General features: G+C 42.0%; 5 protein-coding genes across 5 annotated transcripts; all 5 read left to right on the forward strand.

Moving 5' to 3' along the window:
• Positions 1-1,788: 1,788 nt before the first annotated feature.
• LOC139758529 (uncharacterized) lies at positions 1,789-9,347 on the forward strand. The gene is made up of 4 exons (XM_071680050.1): positions 1,789-1,908; positions 4,832-5,011; positions 8,334-8,490; positions 8,538-9,347. The coding sequence occupies exons 1-4, from the start codon at positions 1,789-1,791 to the stop codon at positions 9,221-9,223; spliced, it is 1,143 nt and encodes a 380-aa protein (XP_071536151.1). The 3' UTR covers positions 9,224-9,347.
• Positions 9,348-14,343: 4,996 nt separating this feature from the next.
• Positions 14,344-15,596, forward strand: LOC139758597 (uncharacterized). The gene is made up of 3 exons (XM_071680116.1): positions 14,344-14,385; positions 14,476-14,586; positions 15,179-15,596. The coding sequence occupies exons 1-3, from the start codon at positions 14,374-14,376 to the stop codon at positions 15,521-15,523; spliced, it is 468 nt and encodes a 155-aa protein (XP_071536217.1). The 5' UTR covers positions 14,344-14,373; the 3' UTR covers positions 15,524-15,596.
• A 2,340-nt stretch (positions 15,597-17,936) lies between these two features.
• LOC139758530 (cuticle protein 8-like) lies at positions 17,937-19,021 on the forward strand. The gene is made up of 3 exons (XM_071680051.1): positions 17,937-17,948; positions 18,067-18,180; positions 18,764-19,021. Exons 1-3 carry the CDS (start codon positions 17,937-17,939, stop codon positions 19,019-19,021), a joined length of 384 nt encoding a protein of 127 aa, XP_071536152.1.
• Positions 19,022-21,258: 2,237 nt separating this feature from the next.
• Positions 21,259-22,363, forward strand: LOC139758531 (cuticle protein 8-like). Its single transcript, XM_071680052.1, has 3 exons — positions 21,259-21,270; positions 21,389-21,502; positions 22,106-22,363. The coding sequence occupies exons 1-3, from the start codon at positions 21,259-21,261 to the stop codon at positions 22,361-22,363; spliced, it is 384 nt and encodes a 127-aa protein (XP_071536153.1).
• A 2,240-nt stretch (positions 22,364-24,603) lies between these two features.
• On the forward strand, positions 24,604-25,685 carry LOC139758532 (cuticle protein 8-like). Its single transcript, XM_071680053.1, has 3 exons — positions 24,604-24,615; positions 24,734-24,847; positions 25,428-25,685. Exons 1-3 carry the CDS (start codon positions 24,604-24,606, stop codon positions 25,683-25,685), a joined length of 384 nt encoding a protein of 127 aa, XP_071536154.1.
• Positions 25,686-26,415: the final 730 nt, after the last annotated feature.

Consider the following 26,415-nt stretch of genomic DNA (forward strand, 5'->3'; position numbering starts at 1 on the left):
GATTGATGATGATAATCATCTATCTATCAATTGCTGGATATATGAAGAGAGCCATGAATATAGATATATATATATCGAGGTCACTTATATAGATGAAGCTATGGGGAGAAAGATGCACGATGCTAAGATGTTTTTTTGTTTGTCAGATCAACCAGCATCAGAGCCACCGTACGAGGTGACACGTTCACCTTTGACCTGACCTCTATGGCCACTGTTAAGGCGTTCTAAGGGAGTCTCAAGGAAATGAGCTACATAGACACAAAGACCACATGGATTCAGGGTCAAGGACACACAGACTACACAGACCTAGGGTCAGAGATACATAGAACACATAGACCCAAGGTCATAAATGAGCCAGACCACACAGACCACAGAACCAAGAGATCAGAGATACACAGACCTCACAGACCCAGGGTCATAGATACACAGACCACACAGACCCAGGATCATAGATACATAGGCCACACAGACCCAGGCTCATAGATACACAGACCATACAGACCCAAGGTCATAGATACATAGGCCACGCAGACCCAGGGTCATAGATACACAGACCACACAGACCCAAGGTCATATATACACAGACCACACATGCCCAAGGCCTATGTAAGATGATCTGGTCTAAACACCTTTAAAGAAGTGGAAGAAAATGATAACAAGGCAATGGTTCTCTGATATTAGTGTGTCTTGGGCACAGTGTTCTGAAGTCATTATTGTGAGCCAACACCTCTTGACCACAACCAGTTGCAGAGGGAAAAAAAAGATAAGAATTTCTTATGAAATGTAGTAAAAACCAGTTTGAGATTTTAGAACAGCGAAAAACGCAAAAAAAAAAAATCCTTATGTAAGACGGTACGAAAAGTATAGAACTTAATTTGAAAGGAATTCTTTTTTATATATTAGTTTTGCACACGAGAGAATATTTTTTCTTTTTCATAAAATCACGAAAAGAAGAAAAGGTGAGGAAGGTGTTGCCTACTGGATGACGAAGTGATTGACATGACACTATTTGCATCTAAAGAATTCACCAGCTTGACACAGCTTACGATCACAACACACAAGAACAACTGATTCCCAAATGACAAGGTCTTTGACGTCCCAGATTTTCCTTGTCAGTGAAGGTGTCGGATTCTTTATCAATGTGTCAGTGAAGGTGTCGGATTCTTTATCAATGTGTCAGTGAAGGTGTCGGATTCCTTATCAATGTGTCAGTGAAGGTGTCGGATTCTTTATCAATTTGTCAGTGAAGGTGTCGGATTCTTTATCAATGTGTCAGTGAAGGTGTCGGATTCTTTATCAATGTGTCAGTGAAGGTGTCGGATTCTTTATCAATGTGTCAGTGAAGGTGTCGGATTCTTTATCAATGTGTCAGTGAAGGTGTTGGATTCTTTATCAATGGTGTTCAAACCAGAGTATGATGACCCATGATACCACGTCAGGTCCTGGAGACAGCGCGGCTTGTTACCACAGTAAATGTACACTCTCGTGGAAGGCTTCCGGTGAGGCGGTGGCTCGCTTACCACAGCTTCCCCCGGGAATATGTCAGTGGAACAAGACAAGCAACATTTTCCCGTCAGAAAGAAAAAAGATTCAGTTCAGGTTCCTCAGTTGTACGTATCTAGATGACCACAGTAACCGTGGGGCCACACCGGCGGAGACAGCCACACCTTGTGGCCACACCAACAGAGGTAGACACACCATATGGCCACACCTACGGAGGATCTGTGTCACCAAACAGCTATGTCAAACGGTTATGCCAGTCGATCCATTAGCATAGATCAATGTAATATGACACGAGAGTTCTTGTCTCCTGTTATCCAAACTTCAGAATGGGCATCGTCACGTGTGCACAATGGCAGCTCGAGGTACATGACTGAGATCTGTGTGGTTCAGACGTGTGGCAGCGCAGTAGGTCAGCCATGTCTGTCCTGGCATGGTATTTCAAGTAAGGTATTTCAGGAGACCAGTTAAGGCGCGAACTCTCGCTCTAAGGCTTTGGATGAAGGCCGTCATACCAATCATCATGAGTCGGCCCAGGGGTCTCTCTCAGTACCTTCTGTGATGATAAAAGAAAAAAAGAAAAAACGTCTCTACTTTCGCTTTCAAAGCGAGTGACTCCCCCAAGATGCGAGGAGGGAGGAGCTTCCTGTATATAACCAGTGGGAGGCACATTACAAAGTCGACTTTCCTGTTCGTTTCGCACAGACGAGATCAAGGGGTCACCAGGTAGCACTACTGGCCATGTAAGGTCTCCAGACAAGATACACAAGATCCGGTAAACGTGTGAGTGATCACTTCCTGCAAATCGTCTTACTTTACCTTATTTGGAATCTCATTGATTCCCACAGTCCTCCACCTGCCACCCACAACCTTCCACCTGCCACCCATAGCTTCCACCTGCCACCTACAGCTTCCATCTGCTGCCTACAACCCTTCTGAATGGTAGTAAGGAATTGTGTATACTGAACTGTCTCTATCAGAAATTGTAGGGGTTGATGTCCACGCCTGGGGTTGTGGGTGGGGGATGGTGTCCACGCCTAGTGGTGTGGGTGGGGGATGGTGTCCACGCCTGGTGGTGTGGGTGGGGGATGGTGTCCACGCCTGGTAGTGTGGGTGGGGGTTGGTGTCCACGCCTGGTAGTGTGGGTGGGGGCTGGTGTCCACGTCTGGTGGTGTGGGTGGGGGATGGTGTCCACACCTGGTGATCATACCTGGTATGTCTCGTGCTGGAGGTCAGTGTGTCCACATTCCCGCCACATAAGCACACACGTAACTCTCAAATTTCCAGCTTCCACTTACCACCGTCGCTGGGATAAACTTAGTGGGACTGATCATTTCAACGGCCATCATATCAGATTAGAGATTGGGACTGAAACCAGCGGGACGATTTTCCATATACCGACTGCAGAACACATAGGTCGCTTCAAGGGAGCCCCCTAAAGTTTAACTCCCACTCATGCACTTCGAGATCTTTAGTTCTACGGGTATTGACTTCATCATGAATGCGCCACAGACAACGAGCACAGACCCCCAGCCATGAAGTCCATCCTGGATGTGTACGTGAGATAGTTATAAGCGATCCTCGGTCAATTAGCCATGACACGATTAGTGACAAGTTTCAACCTTGTTTGCCCAAAGTCCTCTACACACTCGAGTTCATCTGGAGCATAAAGAAGGACTACAATGGCACCAGCTTCGGTCAACGAGAAGAATCATGTTATCTATGACCCTCCTGCGTCCGTATACACCCACCCTCAACACTCCTGGTGGTCGTGTGGGAGGAAGCACTGAGAAGCTGACCATCATCAGGGAGGTGTCTAAGCACCCAGGCTACCCGAGCCTGTACATATGAGTGACCTAATCGAAAATTGAAATTCGACTATTGCATTCATGCGATACATTCATGACCCCCACCCACTCTCTCTCTCTCTCTCTCTCTCTCTCTCTCTCTCTCTCTCTCTCTCTCTCTCTCTCTCTCTCTCTCTCTCTCTCTGGTTTAAACTGCTGTTCTGGTGAGCACTCCCACGGAACGTCTCCTCCGCCTGCTTACCGTAGCTCCTGGTCACATCACTCTGTATCTCACGACTCCTCACCGGGCGTCCATTTATGCCTCAAGCGGAAATACCAATTTTCTCAGAGTCCTATTTTCTGAAAGATTGTAATTAGCACGTCCATAGACTTGGCTTACGTGCTATTGTGTCTGTATGTTTCTTTGAAGTCATTTCTTCTGTCACTATGGTCATTAGAAAGCGTCAAAGCACCGTCGAAGATTCTATTAGCCTCAGGATATGTGAGGCACATCTGCAAAGAGAAATATCATAAAAGAAAATACATCACCACTGTTATCAGTACGGAGACAATACGTAAGCCTACGACTCCTGTCTTTCTATATCTTTTTTCTTTCATTTCTTGTAAGCTATTGAGAGTGGAGAGAATATGGGTCACAGGTGTTATAAAAAGAATCTGAAGACTCACTGTCTGTTACTTTCATCACCTGCAAACCTCTTAGATGTTTTCCTTACCATATGAAATTGAACCTTTATATGTTCATATATGGTACTGAAACCTTTATATATTCTTCATATATGAAATTGAAACCTTTATATATTCTTCATATATGAAATTGAAACCTTTATATATTTTCATAAATGAAATTGAAACCTTTATATATTCTGAGAGGTAGGTATTTATGCCAGTCCATCCCAGTTGATGTCATGATGACTAGGTATTAAGATACTCGCCAGTGGCTCTAACGATGAAATACCAGTGACTATAAACGTATCAATTATATGTGACGGTTACAAAAACCAGATTATTCGTCTTAATGACCGTCGACTTGTAAGATAAATGTACTTCTTATAATCTTTAGGCGAGGAACATCGAGAGAAGCTGGTCTTCACCTTTCAATCTAGGGCAGCGAGGAATTAAAAAAGAAACGTAAAAAAATACAAATTGTACACCCATCTCAAACCTAACGACTGAACCAAGTGTTCGGGTCGCCAGCATAACTTATTAATAATACCGGCAATACATCATAGCTTACGAGAGGATAAAATATATCTCGCGAACCTTTAGCAAGAGGTGAAGGCTTGAAGAAAGGATGTTCTGGTTTTACCTGACACATTGGCCGACCTCCATGACCAGTAGGTCAGGGGAGCCACCAATATATATATATAGCGCACGCGCTGGCTTTGCTCAGCACCAGTCGCATTCTCCAGTAACAAACAACATGACCCATGAGGTAAGCTCTGAGGATAATATAGGGAGAAAAAAAAAATTGCTACTGTCGTCTCCTACGACTGCCAAATTCATTCCGGTTAAACTGCTTACAGATAATCTTATTGGTCGCTTCTGTGGTCGTCGCTTCAGCTGAAGTTGTCCCCACCCACAGCACTCCACGTCCTCCGTACGCGCCTCCACAACCCTCCTACCACGACCCTGATCATGTAAGTCTACAACCAGACCTGGTCCTCTCATCTAGACCTGTCAAGCGATTGAAGTTCATGTCTAGTGTATGTTATTCCTTCGCCCCTTTCATTATCTGCAATGTCTGACTGTGTCTGTGCCGTATCTATTGACTGAAATCAGAACTCAGATTATGATATAATTAACTTCACGATCAATATCTAGACAAAGACTAGGAAGGAATTCAAAGAGCAACAGACCACTTGGTCCTCAAGAGACTGTTGGTATATGGAAGAGAACAAATACTTAAGTGCAGAAAGACATAAAGTTGTTTCACAGAGAGAAACCTGCAACATTCTCATGTAATTGAGGAGGCTCAAACAATGTTCATCGTGGATATGAAACGAATTTCTTATTAAGACTTCTTAAACGCATCTTTCGTTCTGTTCTCAAATTTCTCCCTATGTCAAAAATCCTGCTGAAGGATTCACTGTAAAACGTTTACACACGGGTTTCTGTCCACTGAAATGAGTGAAATCAGAAGAATTTATCCTTAAGTAGCCTATTAGATCAAAATCATCGAAGCTTTCGAAAATTCTTAATACCTGTATCAGGTCACCTCTTATTCTTCTTTTTTTTAAGCGAAAGAAATTTGTCTTTTATTCGTCTGTCATAAGATTAGTTTCTCAGTCCGGGAATCATCCTGGCAGTTTGTCTCTGTACTCTGTCCATTCCATCTACGTCATTTGTCTAGCAGGGTGACCACACCTGAGCACAATATCAAGGTGGAGATGCATCATTGAATTGTAAAGAGTGAGGATAATTTACCTGGACTTAGATTCGAAAGCCTTAACTGTAAATCCAAGAGTCTTTTGTTGGTCATTTTTACTACTTCTTGCAATGCTTACTTGTTTTTAGATCATCGAGATTATACATACCTAAGTCTTTTTTCTCATCTACTTTTCGAAGCTCAACAGAATTTATATTACAGCCGATATGTAAAAGAGTTCGCTAGTAAACTTTGGTATTGAACTTCATCGAAAACCTTTCGAAGATCTAAATAGATGAGATCACTTGTTTTACTTTATTGGTGCTATTGATCATTTTATAAAAGAAATCAGGCCAAGTGTCAGTTATGAGCGGTATTGCCGAGAGCTTTGAGGAGAATCGTTTATCAAGTGGTGGTTTCTACATGGGTTATGAGTATGTCCACCATGAGGATTTCTATCCCATTACCAACTACACACGCGACGCTGATTGGACGATTATTTCTGGGCTTCGATTTATTACCGTTTTTGTATATCGGTGTCACATTTCCATACTTCCAGTCCTCTGGAAGTTTCCCCACAGGCAAGTGATCTACTGAAAGGAACACAACAGTCAAGGGCTTAGCTTTCTCGCTTTTCGTCTTTTTCATTGTCCTTGGATGAAACTCGTCTAAGCCTTCCATTTTGTTTACTTTCATACCATCTAATGCTGACAGTACATTTTCAAATTTTATGTCAACATTTTCCTTCTCTTACCAACGGAACAGGACTCGAGACATCAGCTGTATATTCATATGCAAGAAATGCAAAGCAAAAACAGATAATTTAAACCTTGACTCCGACATCTTCATCCAAGTCACCATGTTCCTCAATCAATGACCCAATTGCTTGGGTGATCACTCTCTTCCTTCCAACATCATCATAAGATTCATCTGAATTTCCTGTGCCACTTTCGGCAATACATGCTTCATACTGACGTTTACTTAGGTATATACATTTCTTGGTTTCTCTACGCACATTTACATGGTATACTCCATGATTTTGGTTATGGATATTTCTGAGTCTCTTCTGCGCAGTATTATCAGACAAGTGGCACTCCTTTATTTCATCACTGCACCATACCTCTAAATTACTCTGTCGGTGATTACTTCTCAAACTTTTCTTCAGTTTCCACATTATTGACGAGATCCTCATTTGTAGCTACAACTGAATCTAATGTACTCTCGTCGCAAGAGAGTTTCTCTAGTAAATGTATTAGGGCGCTATTTAGCAACTCTAAGCAGAGTCCCGCCCGGAGCTATTGGAGAGCAATTTCCCTCACTCAAATACCGGTATATCAAAATTTACTATGGTCGACTCGTGTTCATAGCAAATTTCCACTACTAGTCATAAAGTCTTTCGTTTTCCTCTAGTGTCTATGCAGGGAACTTATTAACTAGTCCTGATGTTATTTTCTTGCAAATCTTATCTCTGGTTCTTCCATAAATGAAGTCATTATCAACCGGTGCAACATTTCTCAGGACAGTAGTATACCCTGGACCTGATAAAGACAGTGTACCTTGGAAATGTTCATTTAGCAAGGGAATCTCTATTTTCAATACTTTACAAAGATTCAAAACTGTCAGTAGTATCATAATTTTCAATCATTGCAGTAGTTTCAAACTCTGATATTTTGTTACATATACTCCGTAAATCAACATCAAATATTTTCATATATGAATGAGACATATTTCGAAGAGAATTAACATACGAGGATGTGGCTGCTCCTGGCGGACTGTGTTTAATTGACCAAAACGCAAACATACACTCACTAAGGAGCCTGCCAAAATGCGCAACTCCCATTTCATTCAGATGCAGTTCGTCCTCCGTAAACATATCAGAATGCATTTAAAATGCCTCCATAGGTTCACGAATCCGATTCCCTCCTGTGACTAAAGATTCACTGATCTATTGATGAGCCTTGAACACCTTACCGAAAAAGCCATCATAATACTGTTAGTTTTGTTTCGAAAACGTCGAATAAGGTAGCAATATTTTCCCAACTGTTACACTGATCTCTCCTTCAGTATATCGTTAGGACGTGAGTGACATATCAAAAAGGATACTGTCGTTAGCACCGCCACACACCTCCACTACAGTGTCCACAACATTACCTAGCCTGGCACACGGAAAACAAAAACCTTTACGGCTTGGTAGGTTCCTGACGCAGATGTCCTCCGTCTGGCCCCGGATGATGGAGCCATCGACCAGCCTTGATGTCCTTGACATCATCCAGAGCCAGTAACCAACTTTTGTCGGTACAGGCAACGAAGGAAAACATTCAAGGGGCTTCGCAGACGCTGGACTCTTTTGATGGGTCGGTTTTCCTAAGTGAAGGAAGAAGGAAAGCCTTGCTTTTCTCATACTGGATGCTGGCACTGAACCTTTCATTCTTCCTCACCTCACCTTCAGGCACGTAACAGAATCGCATACAAATGTATGTGTTACACGACCATATTGGTGGCGGGATGTTTATGTCGACCTCCTGAGAAACTGGTCGTGCCATGAACCACATCCAAGTTGTTATACAGATAAGTAATACGTAGTCCCAGGTCATGACATGCCAGACTCAACTGATGTAGAAGAATTAAATTTAATATCAAGTTACGTTCCTTTCTTCCAGGATGATCCCAACTACTCCTTCCAGTGGGAGGTGGACGACGAGTACTCTGGCAACCACTACGGCCATGAAGAAGCTCGTGAAGGCTACGACGCTGAGGGATCATATTACGTCCATCTTTCTGACGGTCGTGTCCAGAGAGTTACCTACGAAGTCCATGGTGACTCAGGCTTCCAGGTTCAGGTCGACTACGAGGGTGATGCCCAGTACCCTATCCATCAGCCCGGCCCCACCTACAAGCCCGAGCCCTACCTACAAGCCCGGGCCCACCAACAAGCCCAAGCCCACTGATAAACCCACGCTCACATACAGGTCCAAGCCCAACTACAAACCCGAGCCCACCTACAAACCTGAGCCCACCTACAAGCCCTGAGCCCACCTACAAGCCCGAGCCCACCTACAAACCCGAGCCCACCTACAAACCGGAGCCCACCTACAAACCTGAGCCCACCTACAGGCCCGAGCCCACCTACAAACCGGAGCCCACCTACAAACCTGAGCCCACCTACAGGCCCAAGCCCACCTACAAACCTGAGCCCACCTACAAACCTGAGCCCACCTACAAGCCGGAGCCCACCTACAAACCTGAGCCCACCTACAGGCCCGAGCTCACCTACAAACCGGAGCCCATCTACAAACCTGAACCCACCTACAGGCCCGAGCCCACCTACAAACCCGAGCCCACCTACAAACCGGAGCCCACCTACAAACCTGAGCCCACCTACAGGCCCGAACCCACCTACAAACCTCAACCCACCTATAAACCCAAGCACACCTATAGACCCAAGCTCGCCTACTACCTCGAGCCCGCATTCGAGCCTTGGCCCACGTACAAACCGGGAACCATCCTTGACCCGACTTACGACTACCAGCCTTTGTACGTCTCACATTAGTCTGGCATGATAATGAAAGGTATCAGGCCTTTTGTTATTAAGTTATTTTCGTACTGTATGAACCGAGAAGAAAAGGCAATCTTTTTTAAGAATCATATCCATCAGTTGTATCCATTACCTTGAATTTCACGACATAGGTACACTTGTTCATGGGTATCATTTGTCCTTCGTGTGTTGATCCCTACACACACACACACACACACACACACACACACACACACACACACACACACACACACACACACACACACACACACACACACACACACACACACTTGCCTCTGCTCTTTGACAACTTCTTTCACTTCGAGACCGATCGGAATTTCGTCATATCATAAAGCACAGAAAAATCTATGGTTTATCCACATTCTATGTGTAACTATACGAGGTCCCAGGCATCGGTGACAGAATTCCGTCTCAAGTGTGTGTGTGTGTGTGTGTATTGCTGCCACATCATGAACTTGAATATCATCGCTCACTTAAGACTGTGTTCAGTGCTCACACGTAGTTCCCTGTCTTCACTACCACGCCTCCAACACACCTGATATCTCTTTTTTTCATTTCTCACAACCTTCCTATTCTAAGTTCACGACCGTATCTCTTACTCCTTTTGCGACCTCCGACTACAATCTTATCTCTGTCTCTTCACACAGGGCACCTCTACCCTTTATTCCATCCTCGAACACAACACCTTAGGCCCTGTGGCACAACTTAGCGTTGTTCAGTTTCTTTACTTAATGATCATTGCGCCTCCAGCTGTGCTGAACGTATATCGGAGATAATCTTGGCTGGGATGGAGTTCTTTACCCCACCTTCTAACTCTTCTTTCCCCTGTCACATGGTTTCATCGCTCCTGCTCAATTGCACTTCCCTTCAGGGACAGATCGTACCAGATCATGAACCTTCCCTACCCTTGAAACACGCCCAGCGTTCTGCTCGGAACAGCTGGGTTTTTTTTTCTTTCTTTTTTCTTAAAGTCGAGAAATCATACAGAAACATAGAATGTGCCGCGTGCTTTCGTCTACGAACAAATCTTTCTGACCCTTCACTAATAACATCTCCGACAACTTATGTAATTAAACCTTTCCCTTTTCTTCCGACCTCATCAGCCTATAGCTAACCATCTAACCATCTAATAAAGCAGATTCTATTTGCTACCTTATCTTCCACTGATTCAATTCTAAATGATTCTGCGTCTAATCATCATCAGTTCATATCTGCTCCTACTGACCCCACACCATCTCTTATATGTTCCTCGTGCAGGGTCTTCTAAGTGTTCTCCCACCTCCACGAAGACAGAGCGTATGCTCCAGATGGAATATAGCCTCGTGTCCTCAGGAAGCGCGCCTCTGAACTTCCAGCGATCCTTGTCCGCCTATTTAGTCTCTGTCTAAAGGTCCGGACTTTTCCCTCCTCGTACAGCCTGCCTGGATGCAACCTATCCCTGAGACAGGAGACTGATCCAACCCCCTCAAGCTATCACACCAGCAGTCTCACTTCTGCCTCTCCAAAGCCTTCAAGACTATCCTTAACTCTCACTTTTTGAAATACTTAGATTCCCATTCCGTTCTTTCCGAACACAAATGTGGATTTCACGGTGCTTGATATACAGGTGATATCTCCTATGTGACACATCTCTGGTCCTCTTTTCTCAGGGATTTTGGTGAAACTTTTGCCGTAACTTGTGACATGACCAAAGTATTTGACTGGGTGTAGCGTAAGACTTTACGTTCTAAACTCCCTTTGGTTTTTGTGTTTCAGTCTGTACCCTGAATGCATGAATTCCTCTCTGGCCGTTCCACTACAGTTGTCGTTTGTGGAGCAACGGTGGAGTTCCTCAGGGTTCTGTCTTTCGCCTACTCTCTTCTTGACTCTGTAATTGATCATCTCTTCCTCTAACCTTATTGGTTCTTATGCAGATACTTTCACTTCACATAATGACACTGATTCTCACTCCCCTCCTGCTTGTAATCCTCAATTTCTCTCATACTGAACATGTTTGCTCTCTGATTTCGGACGCGTGTAAATAGTGCATTGTTTTTCACTAGTGTTCCTTCTTCTGGTGGTGGGAGGAAGAGGAATATGGATGATTAGTTTCTCATCAATGTTCTTCTGTCAGGAACTCTGAGCTACAGAGAGTAAAACTAGAGGTTTCGGAGTGATATAAAAAAGCGCCTACAGGGTGAAAAACAAGAGCGCTTGGCACTGGAGAACATGATGACCTGAGATCAGGAACGATCGAAGCAGCGCCAACCGCGTTTAGTTAACACTTGACCTTCAGATTCCTCAGCCGGGGGATAAAGAGCGACGTCCAAGACAGAGAGGGAACTTGGTGGTGGTGTGACCTTTCTTACTGTCATGGGACCGGTGAGTGTAGGTAGCACCGAGGCGGTGAGGAAATGTCTGGTGCTCAGGGCACAAATGACTCATGGAGTCGGGAAAATGGTTAGTTATATGTAATAATTATATGTATAGCTATATGTATAGATTCACCTGGTCATAAACCAGGTACAGATAGAGGAAGGGAAGCCTCACAGACGCAAGGAAGCGAAGCAAGTGTCATAATGACCCGTGTTGCTGTCTAGACCACGTCTTCGCCTCATGACCTGATATAGATGACCTGAGTCAGAACACCAAGGAGATGAAGGAGGCCGAGCTCCACTATGGAAGTCTTCAGTACTGGATGGAGTTCACTGCCCTTTTTAATGGACAGGTATGACATTTTCCAGCCTCCACTCCCTTGACCTTTTTCCAGCGATATCTTGAACAACATTTCAAGTGATCTGTCAAGGGTCAAGAGCCTTCAGTATTCTCCACATTCCATCTAACTGATGTTAGGGCTACAGTGTTTGTCACTGTGAAATTACTAATGGACTCTACATGTAGTTCCTCGTATGTCCTTACACCATCCTCTGTACTTCTTGCCTCTGTATCCCTCAGAGTAATCAGCTGATAATCATCTACACCTGATGACTTTATGTATAGATTTTGGGCTGTCCGTTGCTTTGTCCGCCATATCATTTTTCAGAGTTCTGTGTCTCCCCTACTCCTCCATTCTTATCCTGCCTTTTCTTCTTCCTCTCTCTTATACTTTATGCCGCTGGCTGACAGGGGTTCAGCCCTTATAATCATCACAGCAGATTGCGGGGTGACTTCGCCTTTGAGCATCTTAGACTGAACCACTCCTCCGTCTTTCTCAACATTCTTTCTATATATGAGGCAAACCTCATTGTAATATTACCTCTCACCACACCTGAGAAATTGTTGATTTTCTACATAGTTTCCACGACTATACCTCCTCTTTGAATCTGATCTCATAATCTATACCACATATAATCCATCATCAAATGATCATCTTTTCCAGTGGGTTTATCATATATGATTACTCTCAAAACCTGTTATTAGGATGGTAAAAATCTTTTCTTCGTCTGCCATCACTTTCCATCGTTACTATCATGTACCCCGCTGGACAGGACAGGTGAGATGTTATCTCATTAATAACCTTTGTTTCCACGACTCCAACGATAACAAGTGTTTGCCTTAATACGTTCCATAGATTCCAGCCCCTTACCATCTATTACTAGTCCGTCAGCATTTAGACACTTTGTCCAATTTTGCCATCATTCCTGACGCCTACGTATTAATGGCGGGGAAGCCCCGTCCTCTTGCATCATTTCGTGTTACCCTGTTTATCTTTTCTTTTTCGCTTCTGACAACATTCTTGACTCTTCTCCCTGTGTGCCCTTGGTTTATCACGTCTGGTCTATAAGCGGCTGAATCCTTAGCTTGCCTCAGCACCTCCTGGCTGCTCGACCCAAAGAAATCATCATCATCATTGGCCATCCTCACACCTCACCATCATAACCACAAACTCTTCTGTCTTTTTATTAAAGAAATCAAGTCTGGAGATTCTACAACCACAAGTCATCTTTCAACGTGCAAGTCCTCTTTGTATGGTGTTCGATCTTCATTCAATCCAAAAATGATTAAAGGTTTGCTTTGATCAACCTCCTACTTTACCATCAAGTGCATCACGATCGATAGGTCAACCTCTGTCTCTGGCTTTCTCTATAATCTCCAGTTCTGCCAACAAGCACTGGTCCTGAATGCTCTGCATTTGTCTGAGCATTCAATCTTTCCAAACCATAAACTTCAGTGATTGTTCCGTCTCTATCAATTCATCAGCATATCCTGCGCACCTCTGTATGATGTCCCCAGGTTCGTGTCCCACTGCTCTGGGTCTATTGCCCAGACACAGACTCTGCTCCTGGTCTCCCTCCCTGTCTGCTATGATCACTAATTTCTATATCCTTTGCTATGGGGTTTTCCTCTAGTTTGGCAGCCAGCAAGACATCTAGAGCGGCCCCGACTGACCTTTCCAGTTATTTACATATCGTACCTTTCATCCTTTGGCTATGTACCCTCTCATGCTCGTCATCTTATGTAAATCTGTGTTCATTACTATGTCATTTTCATTCCATGAGATTCTTTTTCATCTCATAACACCATTATCATTTTTCAATCAATTCGTCAGTTTCTTTCTTTCCCTAGTCATAATTCACTGTTCTTGATACTTTCCAGTGTTTAAGACAGGAAAACTCTAAGCTACTTAGATGTTTGTGTGTGTGTGTGTTTGTGTGTGTGTGTGTGTGTGTGTGTGTTTGTGTGTGTGTGTGTGGAAGTCTTTCTACACATATGACTATACCTAACGTACTATCGTCAACAACTCATCGTCTGCTTGCCACACAACTCCGTTTCCCACTGCGTAAGAATTAACTTTCCCTTTAAAGAAATGTCCTTTGCTTCACCTGCCAATTCGTCTAACGTAAGTGGGAAGTTGTAGGCGCGCTCGCCAGTCACACGCACCCATGACACCGGCTGCTTAGCGGAATCATTATAATAGTTCGTCTAAGACACTAACATGACCCTGTTATTGACAGTGGCAACACGGGAGCATCGTATGAGGTGAGGACACTTACCACGTGAACCTGTCGCAAAAGGTGAAGCCTTCATAAGAAGAAAAAAAAGGTTGTTCTGCATTTTCTCTGTAGCTGCTCACCCCATGACCAGGTCAGTGGAGCCACCGGTATATAAAGCAGGCGCGAGCCTAACCCAACACCAGTCTTGTTAGTACTCCAGTAACAATCAGCATGACCCACAAGGTAAGGTCTTGCCACTGCTCACAGCACTACATAAACAACAAATTCTATTTGACTGCGAAATTGATGCCTGTAAACTTTTTTTTTTTACAGGTGTTCTTGGTCGTCCTTGCAGTCACCGTCTCAGCTGAAGTTATCCCCACCTACAGCACTCCACAACATCCTTACGAGCCACCAAAACACACCTACCACGATCCTGATCATGTAAGTCTACAGACCTGGCTCTCTCATGTAGACTCGTCAACATGGGCGGAATCTACACCTAATATTACTACATCTGTTCTCCAGTCTCTTGCTTTAGCGTTATCTTTCTTGTATATTCCGTGACCTTCGTCTGCCCGAATGTTTATTTATAAACATGTATGATGTTCAGAGCTTCAATCTTCAGCCACTGATTTGATTTTAATCTTTTATAGGTTGTCCTTATTGGTGTAACGATTACTCACTTCCTAGATGCTCAACTCAGGTTTGAAGAAACCACTAACTCTTCCATCTATCTATCTGTGAGTCCTGTGTGTTTCCTTCTCATTAGCTTTGTCTCAACATACTGTATACTGGGGCAACAGATGAAACTGACCACTTCATCCATACTCACCTCAATGTGTGCACGTCCATCGGTGGCAGGATATTTTTGTCGACGGAAAAAGAAATCTTACCCACCGATCGTGCCATGGACATGAACTGCATTACAGTCCCCAGTCACGACATGCCAGACACAATCTATGTACGAGAATATTAGATAATGTGATATCTATATATATTGCAAGTAGTATTAAGTGACGTTCCTATCTTCCAGGATGATCCAAACTACTCCTTCCAATGGAAAGTGGACGACCAATACGCCGGCAACTACTACGGCCACGAAGAAACCCGTGACGGATACGATACTGAAGGAACTTATTTCGTCAGACTTTCTGACGGTCGTCTCATGACGGTGAACTACGAAGTACACGGCGACTCCGGCTTCCTGGCTGACGTCAACTACGAGGGCGAAGCCCATTACCCTACCTACCCTCACGAACCCACATATAAGCCTCATCCCACTTACGAGCCAGCAGGACCCATCCATGAACCAGATCCCATCTCCCACTCCAACCTTGACCTGTTTGGCAGAACTCACCCACGTTTGATCGCAAAGTGATATTAGAATCTGTTCTAATAGGAATTCGTTTTAGTTTTATGTGTTATTGTGTGAGAATATCAATTAAATCTTATTAAACAGAATTTTATGTATTTCTTGCAATCATTACCCTGAATTTCAAGGATGTGTATCCGCTTCGTGTGTGTGTGTGTGTGTGTGTGTGTGTGTGTGTGTGTGTGTGTGTGTGTGTGTGTGTGTGTGTGTGTGTGGTTACACACATATCCTTATCTTCTTCCATGATATTTTCATCCTATTGTGTTTGATCGTGCTACATTATGAAGTTATATCTACAACATCTTTCATTTATTCTTCCATTGATTATTCGTTCATTAATCTTCCTTTGCGTCCGCGCGTCGACATTACAGCTCTCCGAATATCAATTCATGACGAATTTGAAACATATCCTAGTCCGGATTGCATTTGTAATGAGATTATTATTAATTAGATTAGTTATCACTTTCATAACCACATAAAATGAAGAGTTTCATCTTTATCCAAGTTGTGCATTTCAAATGTTTCTCTTTTGCTTCACGTCTCAAAATTTCCGTCTGTCAAGCGATTTTCATACACCATCCGATCATTATACAAATCTGAAGTCTCTGAACTGTCGTATATAAATATTAAATAAAGTCTTGAACATCTTCAACTTATGTCTATACATCACAGGAATATGACGTATTCCTGTTGTTGTGTATGTAATGAAATAACGTTATATGTAGGATCAATCCATTGGGGCCTGAGTAAGACCCAATTGTGTCGCTGCTGCTTACAAGATGAACACAGTGTGCACAGTAAAGTTGCCGGGGTTAACAGCATAAATCAATCACATCATCCAGTTCTTCGACTGTCCGCTTACATATATCACAAGAATATCTTAACAGTAAATTTCCTAAACCTTTGGTGAACGATGGCCACTGTGCTTCATACACAGCAGTGCTTCATGCAGCTGTTCTACATACAGAAGTGCTGCATGCATCTATGCTACATAGACGACTTCTACATACAGGACTGTGGTAGTTTAGATCGAGATACTTACTAGAGAGATAGTTTAACTTTAAACGGGAACTTCAATACTTGGCTACAAAGCATAATTTGCTGTTACTAACATACAGGTTTCATAAGGAAACAAGTGAGGCCCCAGGTGATACGTCCTCCTACGTCAGCCGTTATCTTATGTTAGGGTTGCCACCAAGACATGAAGCAGCTGCCTGAGGTGAGGAAGCCATTATCATGAAGCTGGACTAATGCAGCTTGGGACCTATCATTTCCTATCAGTCTAGGCAAGGTCCGCTTCGTGATAAATTATTGTGCAGATTCTTCTGAAGGAGCTCACCACATGGGGACGTGTTCATCAAGAGGGCTGTGCTGCGGTGGTGAGCTGACTGCAGATCTGCTGCCGTGGACAGTGTGGGAAAGGATGCTCGCTGCTGTCTCCTGTACCTCCATGGACCTCCTCATTCTACAGTGTTGACAATCAAAACGTTTAGGTAAAAAGTCTATTGTCCTTCATTAGTGTCTTTAGTGTGTCTTTGACATCACTTATTCTTTTGCTTCTTATGATTTTGTACACAGTGTTTACAAGGCATATTCTCTCTGAGAACTAAGTTTACGTATTACTGCACCCTAGTAGGCACTTGGAATGATATTGAATTACATGACATATGACAGAATTTTTCAGAGAAATAGGAGTGGAGCAAACACCCTACAGAAAGGACAACACAATTTTGCACAGACGTGGATGGCAGCTGATGAAGCAAGACATTGGCAGTCGACTGGTACCGAAGACTGCGACTACAGGGAACATTATAGTATCCTTTCAGGAGACATTCCACCAATACATTGTAAGAAAGTTTACTTACAATTTTACCTTAACTGATTATGGTACTCGTTACCTGCAAGCCATTCTATTACCTTCTAGTGAAAGAAGACAGGTAACTCAGGCTCTGTTACAGATGATTTCCGGAAATGGTGTGTCCAAGGAGGTTGTTATCGAACTTGGATCCCAGTTTACATCCATTATGATGAAGAAGGTAGGAATACTGCTCTTGATCAAGTACTTGCCACATGTCGAATTACGCTATAGAAAAATGGTCTTTTCAAAAGGCACAAAAGTACAGGAGACTGTCTGTGGTATTCGGTCTTCACACATATTACCATAACTAACACACAAACAAACCCATACATTCCGGCTGCTAAACAATATAATTAATAAACTCACACATTACTTCCCATCTTCTCACCGGGTAACATTTTCTGAACCTGTCACAAGAGGAGAGAGGTTATAAAAATGATGCTCTACTTTTTCTTATGTAACTGCTCACCCCAGGACCAGAAGGTCAGTGAAGCCACCAGTATATAAAGCGGACAGGAGTCTCAGTCAGCATCACCTCACTCTTCTCCACCAACCGACAACATGTACAACAAGGTAGGTTCATAACATATTATGAAAACACTTTTGTGGTATCTAATGGCTGCTAACAAGTCTCCATAAACAACTAAACATAACTTGACTGCAAAATACATTCTAGTTCAATTATTTGCAGATATTCCTCATGGCCGCCCTTCTGGTCGTCGCATCAGCAGAAATTATTCCAATCTACAGTCACCCACAAGTTCCCTATGAGCCACCAAAACCCTCCTACCACGATAATGATTATGTAAGTCTACCGGCAGACCTGGTCTTCTCATCTATTTAGTGTACTGTCTCCTGTATTTTGCCTTAGTCTTACCTATGTCCAACAATTAATGCATAACTACATATGCTTCTAACTTCAATATTCAGTCACCAACATAATTTCCAATAATCAGGCATTCTTCTCAGAATTGTAGAGATTACCATCTTCCTAGATCTTAATCACACCTCCGAAAAGCTAACTAACTCTTTCATCTATTCAAACGTTACTCCTGTATTTTCCCTAATCATTAACTTTCCCTCATCATATTGTATGATGGAACAACACATGAAACTGACCACTTCATTCATACTCGCCTCACCATCACATGCGGAACAGAATCTCTTACACATGTGTATGTGTGCACGTCCATCGGAGGTGGGATATCTATATCGACCAAAAACATTACCTACCATTCACCTTAGAACTGCTCCTACCACAAACAGGAACAATATTTGTTTTACAGACAAGTAATACATTCCATCATGACAGGCCAGACACAATTTTTGTAAGTGATTTCTGTCTATATATTATGCAAGTAGTATTAAGTGACGTTCCTATCTTCCAGGATGATCCAAACTACTCCTTCCAATGGAAAGTGGACGACCAATACGCCGGCAACTATTACGGCCACGAGGAAACACGTGACGGATACGATACTGAAGGAACTTATTTCGTCAGACTTTCTGACGGTCGTCTCAAGACGGTGAACTACGAAGTACACGGCGACTCCGGCTTCCTGGCTGACGTCAACTACGAGGGCGAAGCCCATTACCCTACCTACCCTCACGAACCCACCTACAGACCACCCCACGGCTATCCTTAGTTTAACATAATCAAACCATTATGTTACAATTTTATATTAATAGAGATGTATTTCTTCTCATATGTTATTGTAGGCAAATAATAAATAATCTTATACAGAATCACGTGTATTTCTTGTAATCATAATCTTGAATTTCAATATTAGAACGACTATAATTGAAAAGATGTATCTTCCCTTTGTGTGTTAATCCTTATACATGTGTACTTCTGCTGGTTAATCCTTACACATGTTTATTTCAAATGGTTAATCCTTACACATGAATACTTCTGCTGATTTAGTTTTTCCTTACCAAAGATTGGTTGGTATTTTTCAAGTAAATATTCTATCACAAAATGATTACTTTCATACTTTGTACTTAATCATATACAAATGTCCAAGCCTTGCTCTCAAGAATCCGCATCACGCCTGCACATATTCCTCTAACAACATGATGTTATATTATTACATTTTCCATATGCAAATCTATTAATCTTTCATCCACGTGTGCACAATTCTCATCTAACTCTGTGAAATACACTAACGAAATATGGCACATATCATGGTAGGCAGTGCCTCTGCACGGAAAGGAAAATTTATAAGTTGTCACTATTAAAACCAACTAGAACAAAGAGTTTCATCATCTTCTCCTTTACTTTTTTGTCGTTGATAATGTACGGTTTATTATATCCAAGCCAAAGGATTCTTGAAGATCCACATATTGTTTGGATGGCACTGAGTCCTCCTGCGTCAGCCTTACGCTCATTTTGGTTTGCCATGATAACGCGAGATAACTATTTTAATCATGGATTCCTAATGAGTGATGGGTGGTGCAGGAAAAGCCAACTACTGTGCAAGGTAAACTAAGTAAGATATAAAGTTTAGATAGTGAAAGAAGTTATTCATTTGAAGAAAGATGTATATGGGTACACTAAAGAGAAGACAGTAGATCAGTGCCAATAGCAGAGGTCGAAGTAAGTGGTGAGATGGCAGTAAGATGATCGGTCGGGTATACCTTACACTACCTTACACAAAACCCCCTCCCCGCTAACAGCCGTTATCCTGAAGCTGGATTGTAACACTAGACAAATGCAGTTTGGGACCTACCATTTCCTATCAATCTAGGCATGGTCTACTTCTTGACAAATTACTTGTGAAGATCCTTCTGAAGGAGATCAGCACATGAGGACGTGTTCATCAAGAGGGCTGTGCTGCGGTGGTGAGCTGACTGCAGATCTGCTGCCGTGGACAGTGTGGGAAAGGATGCTCGCTGCTGTCTCCTGTACCTCCATGGACCTCCTCATTCTACAGTGTTGACAATCAAAACGTTTAGGTAAATAGTGTATTGTCCTTCATTAGCGTCTGTAGTGTGTCTTTGACATCATTTCTTCTTTGGTTTCTTATGATTTTGTACAGTGTTTATAAGGCATATTCTCTCTGAGAACTAAGTTTACGTATTACTGCACCCTAGTAGGCACTTGGAATGATATTGAATTACATGACATATGACAGAATTTCTCAGAGAATTAGGAGTGGAGCAAACACCCTACAGAAGGGACTACACAATTTTGCACAGACGTGGATGGCAGCTGATGAAACAAGACATTGGTAGTCGACTGGTACCGAAGACAGCGACTACAGGGAACATTATAGTATCCTTTCAGGAGACATTCCACCAATACATTGTAAGAAAGTTTACTTACAATTTTACCTTAACTGATTATGATACTCGTTACCTGGAAGCCATTCTATTACCTTCTAGTGAAAGAGGACAGGTAACTCAGGCTCTGTTACAGATGATTTCCGGAAATGGTGTGTCCAAGGAGATTATTACCGAACTTGGATCCCAATTTACATCCATTATGATGGAGAAGGTAGGAATACTGCTCTTGATCAAGTACTTGCCAACTATGTCGAATTACGCTATAGAAAAATGGTCTTTTCAAAAGGCACAAAAGTACAGGAGACTGTCTGTGGTATTCGGTCTTCACACATATTACCATAACTAACACACAAACACACCCATACATTCCGGCTGCTAAACAACATAATTGATAAACTCACACATTACTTCCCATCTTCTCACCGGGTAACACATTTTCTGAACCTGTCATAAGAGGAGAGAGGTTATAAAAATGATGCTCTACTTTTTCTTATGTAACTGCTCACCCCACGACCAGAAGGTCAGTGAAGCCACCAGTATATAAAGCGGACAGGAACCTCAGTCAGCATCACCTCACTCTTCTCCACCAACCGACAACATGTACAACAAGGTAGGTTCTTAACATTTTATGAAAACACTTCTGTGGTATCTAATGGCTGCTAACAAGTCTCCATAAACAACTAAACATAACTTGACGGCAAAATACATTCTAGTTCAATTATTTGCAGATATTCCTCATGGCCGCCCTTCTGGTCGTCGCATCAGCAGAAATTATTCCAATCTACAGTCATCCACCTGTTCCCTATGAGCCACCAAAACCCTCCTACCACGATAATGATTATGTAAGTCTACCGGCAAACCTTCTCTCTTAATCAATTTACTGTACTTTCTCCTGTATTTTGCCTTAGCCTTACCTATGTCCAACAATTAATGCATAACTACATATGCTTCTAACTTGAATATTCAGTCACCAACTTAAATTTCAATAATCAGCCATTCTTCTCAGAATTGTAGAGATTACCATCTTCGTAGATCTTAATCACACCTCCGAAAAGCTAACTAACTCTTTCATTTATTCAAACGTTACTCCTGTATTTCCCTAATCATTAACTTTCCCTCATCATATCGTATGATGGAACAACACATGAAACTGACCACTTTATTCATACTCGCCTCACCATCACATGCGGAACAGAATCTCTTATACATGTGTATGTGTGCACGTCCATCGGAGGTGGAATAATTATATTGACCAAAAACATTACCTACCATTACCCTTTGAGACTGCTCCTACCACAAACGGGAACAATATTTCTTTTACAGACAAGTAATGCATTCTATCCATCATGACAGGCCAGACACAATTTTTGTAAGAGAATTTAACATAATGTGATTTCTGTTTATATATCATGCAAGTAGTATTAAGTGACGTTCCTATCTTCCAGGATGATCCAAACTATTCCTTCCAATGGAAAGTGGACGACCAATACGCCGGCAACTACTACGGCCACGAGGAAACACGTGACGGATACGATACTGAAGGAACTTATTTCGTCAGACTTTCCGACGGTCGTCTCATGACGGTGAACTACGAAGTACACGGCGACTCCGGCTTCCTGGCTGACGTCAACTACGAGGGCGAAGCCCATTACCCTACCTACCCTCACGAACCCACCTACAGACCACCTCACGGCTATCCTTAGTTTAACATAATCAAACCATTATGTTACAATTTTATATTAATAGAGATGTCATTTCTTCTCATATGTTATTGCAGGCAAATAATAAATAATCTTATACAGAATATCGTGTATTTCTTGTAATCATAATCTTGAATTTCAATATTAGAACGACTATAATTGAAAAGATGTATCTTCCCTTTGTGTGTTAATCCTTATACATGTGTACTTCTGCTGGTTAATCCTTACACATGTTTATTTCAAATGGTTAATCCTTGAACATGAATACTTCTGCTGATTTAGAGTTTTTCCTTACCAAAGATTGGTTGGTATTCTTCAAGTAAATATTCTATCACAAAATGATTACTTTCATACTTTGTACTTAATCATATACAAATGTCCAAGCCTTGCTCTCAAGAATCCTCATCACGCCTGCGCATATTCCTCTAACAAAATGATGTTATATTATTACATTTTCCATATGCAAATCTATTAATCTGTCATCCACGTGTGCACAATTCTCATCTAACTCTGTGAAATACACTAACGAAATATGGCACATATTCTGGTAGGCAGTGCCTCTGCACGGAAAGGAAAATTTATAAGTTGTCACTATTAAAACCAACTAGAACAAAGAGTTTCATCATCTTCTCCTTTACTTTTTTGTCGTTGATAATGTACGGTTTATTATATCCAAGCCAAAGGATTCTTGAAGATCCACATATTGTTTGGATGGCACTGAGTCCTCCTGCGTCAGCCTTACGCTCATTTTGGTTTGCCATGATAACGCGAGATAACTATTTTAATCATGGATTCCTAATGAGTGATGGGTGGTGCAGGAAAAGCCAACTAATGTGCAAGGTAAACTAAGTAAGATATAAAGTTTAGATAGTGAAAGTTATTCATTTGAAGAAAGATGTATATGGGTACACTAAAGAGAAGACAGTAGATCAGTGCCAATAGCAGAGGTCGAAGTAAGTGGTGAGATGGCAGTAAGATGATCGGTCGGGTATACCTTACACTACCTTACACAAAACCCCATCCCCGCTAACAGCCGTTATCCTGAAGCTGGATTGTAACCCTAGACAAATGCAGTTTGGGACCTACCATTTCCTATCAATCTAGGCATGGTCTACTTCGTGACAAATTACTTGTGAAGATCCTTCTGGAGGAGCTCAGCACATGAGAACGTTTTCATCAAGAGGGCTGTGCTGCGGTGGTGAGCTGACTGCAGATCTCCTGCCGTGGACAGTGTGGGAAAGGATGCTCGCTGCTGTCTCCTGTACCTCCATGGACCTTCTCATTCTACAGTGTTGACAATCAAAATGTTTAGGTAAATAGTGTATTGTCCTTCATTAGTGTCTTTAGTGTGTCTTTGATATCATTTCGTCTTAGGTTTCTTATGATTTTGTACACAGTGTTTATAAAGCATATTCTCTCTGAGAACTAAGTTTACGTATTACTGCACCCTAGTAGGCACTTGGAATGATATTGAATTACATGACATATGAAAGAATTTCTCAGACAATTAGGAGTGGAGCAAACACCCTACAGAAAGGACGACACAATTTTGCACAGACGTGGATGGCAGCTGATGAAACAAGACATTGGCAGTCGACTGGTAGCGAAGACAGCAACTACAGGGAACATTATAGTATCCTTTCAGGAGACATTCCACCAATACATTGTAAGAAAGTTTACTTACAATTTTACCTTAACTGATTATGATACTCGTTACCTGGAAGCCATTCTATTACCTTCTAGTGAAAGAGGACAGGTGACTCAGGCTCTGTTACAGATGATTTCCGGAAATGGTGTGTCCAAGGAGATTATTACCGAACTTGGATCCCAGTTTACATCCATTATGATGGAGAAGGTAGGAATACTGCTCTTGATCAAGTACTTGCCAACTATGTCGTATTACGCTATAGAAAAATGGTCTTTTCAAAAGGCACAAAAGTACAGGAGACTGTCTGTGGTATTCGGTCTTCACACATATTACCATAACTAACACACAAACACACCCATACATTCCGGCTGCTAAACAACATAATTGAAAAACTCACACATTACTTCCCATCTTCTCACCGGGTAACACATTTTATGAACCTATCATAAGAGGAGAGAGGTTATAAAAAATGATGCTCTACTTTCTCTTATGTAACTGCTCACCCCACGACCAGAAGGTCAGTGAAGCCACCAGTATATAAAGCGGACAGGAGTCTCAGTCAGCATCACCTCACTCTTCTCCACCAACCGACAACATGTACAACAAGGTAGGTTCTTAACATTTTATGAAAACACTTCTGTGGTATCTAATGGCTGCTAACAAGTCTCCATAAACAACTAAACATAACTTGACTGCAAAATACATTCTAGTTCAATTATTTGCAGATATTCCTCATGGCCGCTCTTCTGGTCGTCGCATCAGCAGAAATTATTCCAATCTACAGTCATCAACCTGTTCCCTATGAGCCACCAAAACCCTCCTACCACGATAATGATTATGTAAGTCTACCGGCAAACCTGGTCTTCTCATCTATTTAGTGTACTGTCTCCTGTATTTTGCCTTAGTCTTACCTATGTCCAACAATTAATGCATAACTACATATGCTTGAATATTCTGTCACCAACATAATTTCCAATAATCAGGCATTATTCTCAGAATTGTAGAGATTACCATCTTCGTAGATCTTAATCACACCTCCGAAAAGCTAACTAACTCTTTCATTTATTCAAACGTTACTCCTGTATTTTCCCTAATCATTAACTTTCCCTCATCATATCGTATGATGGAACAACACATGAAACTGACCACTTTATTCATACTCGCCTCACCATCACATGCGGAACAGAATCTCTTATACATGTGTATGTGTGCACGTCCATCGGAGGTGGAATATTTATATCGACCAAAAACATTACCTACCATTACCCTTAGAACTGCTCCTACCACAAACAGGAACCATATTTGTTTTACAGACAAGTAATACATTCTCTCCATCATGACAGGCCAGACACAATTTTTGCATGTGATTTCTGTCTATATATTATGCAAGTAGTATTAAGTGACGTTCCTATCTTCCAGGATGATCCAAACTATTCCTTCCAATGGAAAGTGGACGACCAATACGCCGGCAACTACTACGGCCACGAAGAAACCCGTGACGGATACGATACTGAAGGAACTTATTTCGTCAGACTTTCTGACGGTCGTCTCATGACGGTGAACTACGAAGTACACGGCGACTCCGGCTTCCTGGCTGACGTCAACTACGAGGGCGAAGCCCATTACCCTACCTACCCTCACGAACCCACCTACAGACCACCCCACGGCTATCCTTAGTTTAACATAATCAAACCATTATGTTACAATTTTATATTAATAGAGATGTATTTCTTCTCATATGTTATTGCAGGCAAATAATAAATAATCTTATACAGAATCACGTGTATTTCTTGTAATCATAATCTTGAATTTCAATATTAGAACGACTATAATTGAAAAGATGTATCTTCCCTTTGTGTGTTAATCCTTATACATGTGTACTTCTGCTGGTTAATCCTTACACATGTTTATTTCAAATGGTTAATCCTTACACATGAATACTTCTGCTGGTTTAGAGTTTTTCCTTACCAAACATTGGTTGGTATTCTTAAGTAAATATTCTATCACAAAATAATTACTTTCATACTTTGTACTTAATCATATACAAATGTCCAAGCCTTGCTCTCAAGAATCCGCATCACGCCTGCACATATTCCTCTAACAACATGATGTTATATTATTACATTTTCCATATGCAAATCTATTAATCTGTCATCCACGTGTGCACAATTCTCATCTAACTCTGTGAAATACACTAACGAAATATGGCATATATCCTGGTAGGCAGTGCCTTCGTACAGAGAATAAAATTGATGAGTTGTCACTTTTAAAACCAAATAGAACGAAGAGTTTCATTTATTTTTCTTATTTCTACTTTTTTTTCGTTGTTGTTATTGTACGGATTTTCATATCCAAGACAACGGATGCTTGAAGAGCCACACAGTGTTCAGATGGCACTGAGTCCTCC

The sequence above is a fragment of the Panulirus ornatus genome, chromosome 30, assembly GCF_036320965.1.
Source record: "Panulirus ornatus isolate Po-2019 chromosome 30, ASM3632096v1, whole genome shotgun sequence".
Classification (NCBI taxonomy): domain Eukaryota; kingdom Metazoa; phylum Arthropoda; class Malacostraca; order Decapoda; family Palinuridae; genus Panulirus; species Panulirus ornatus.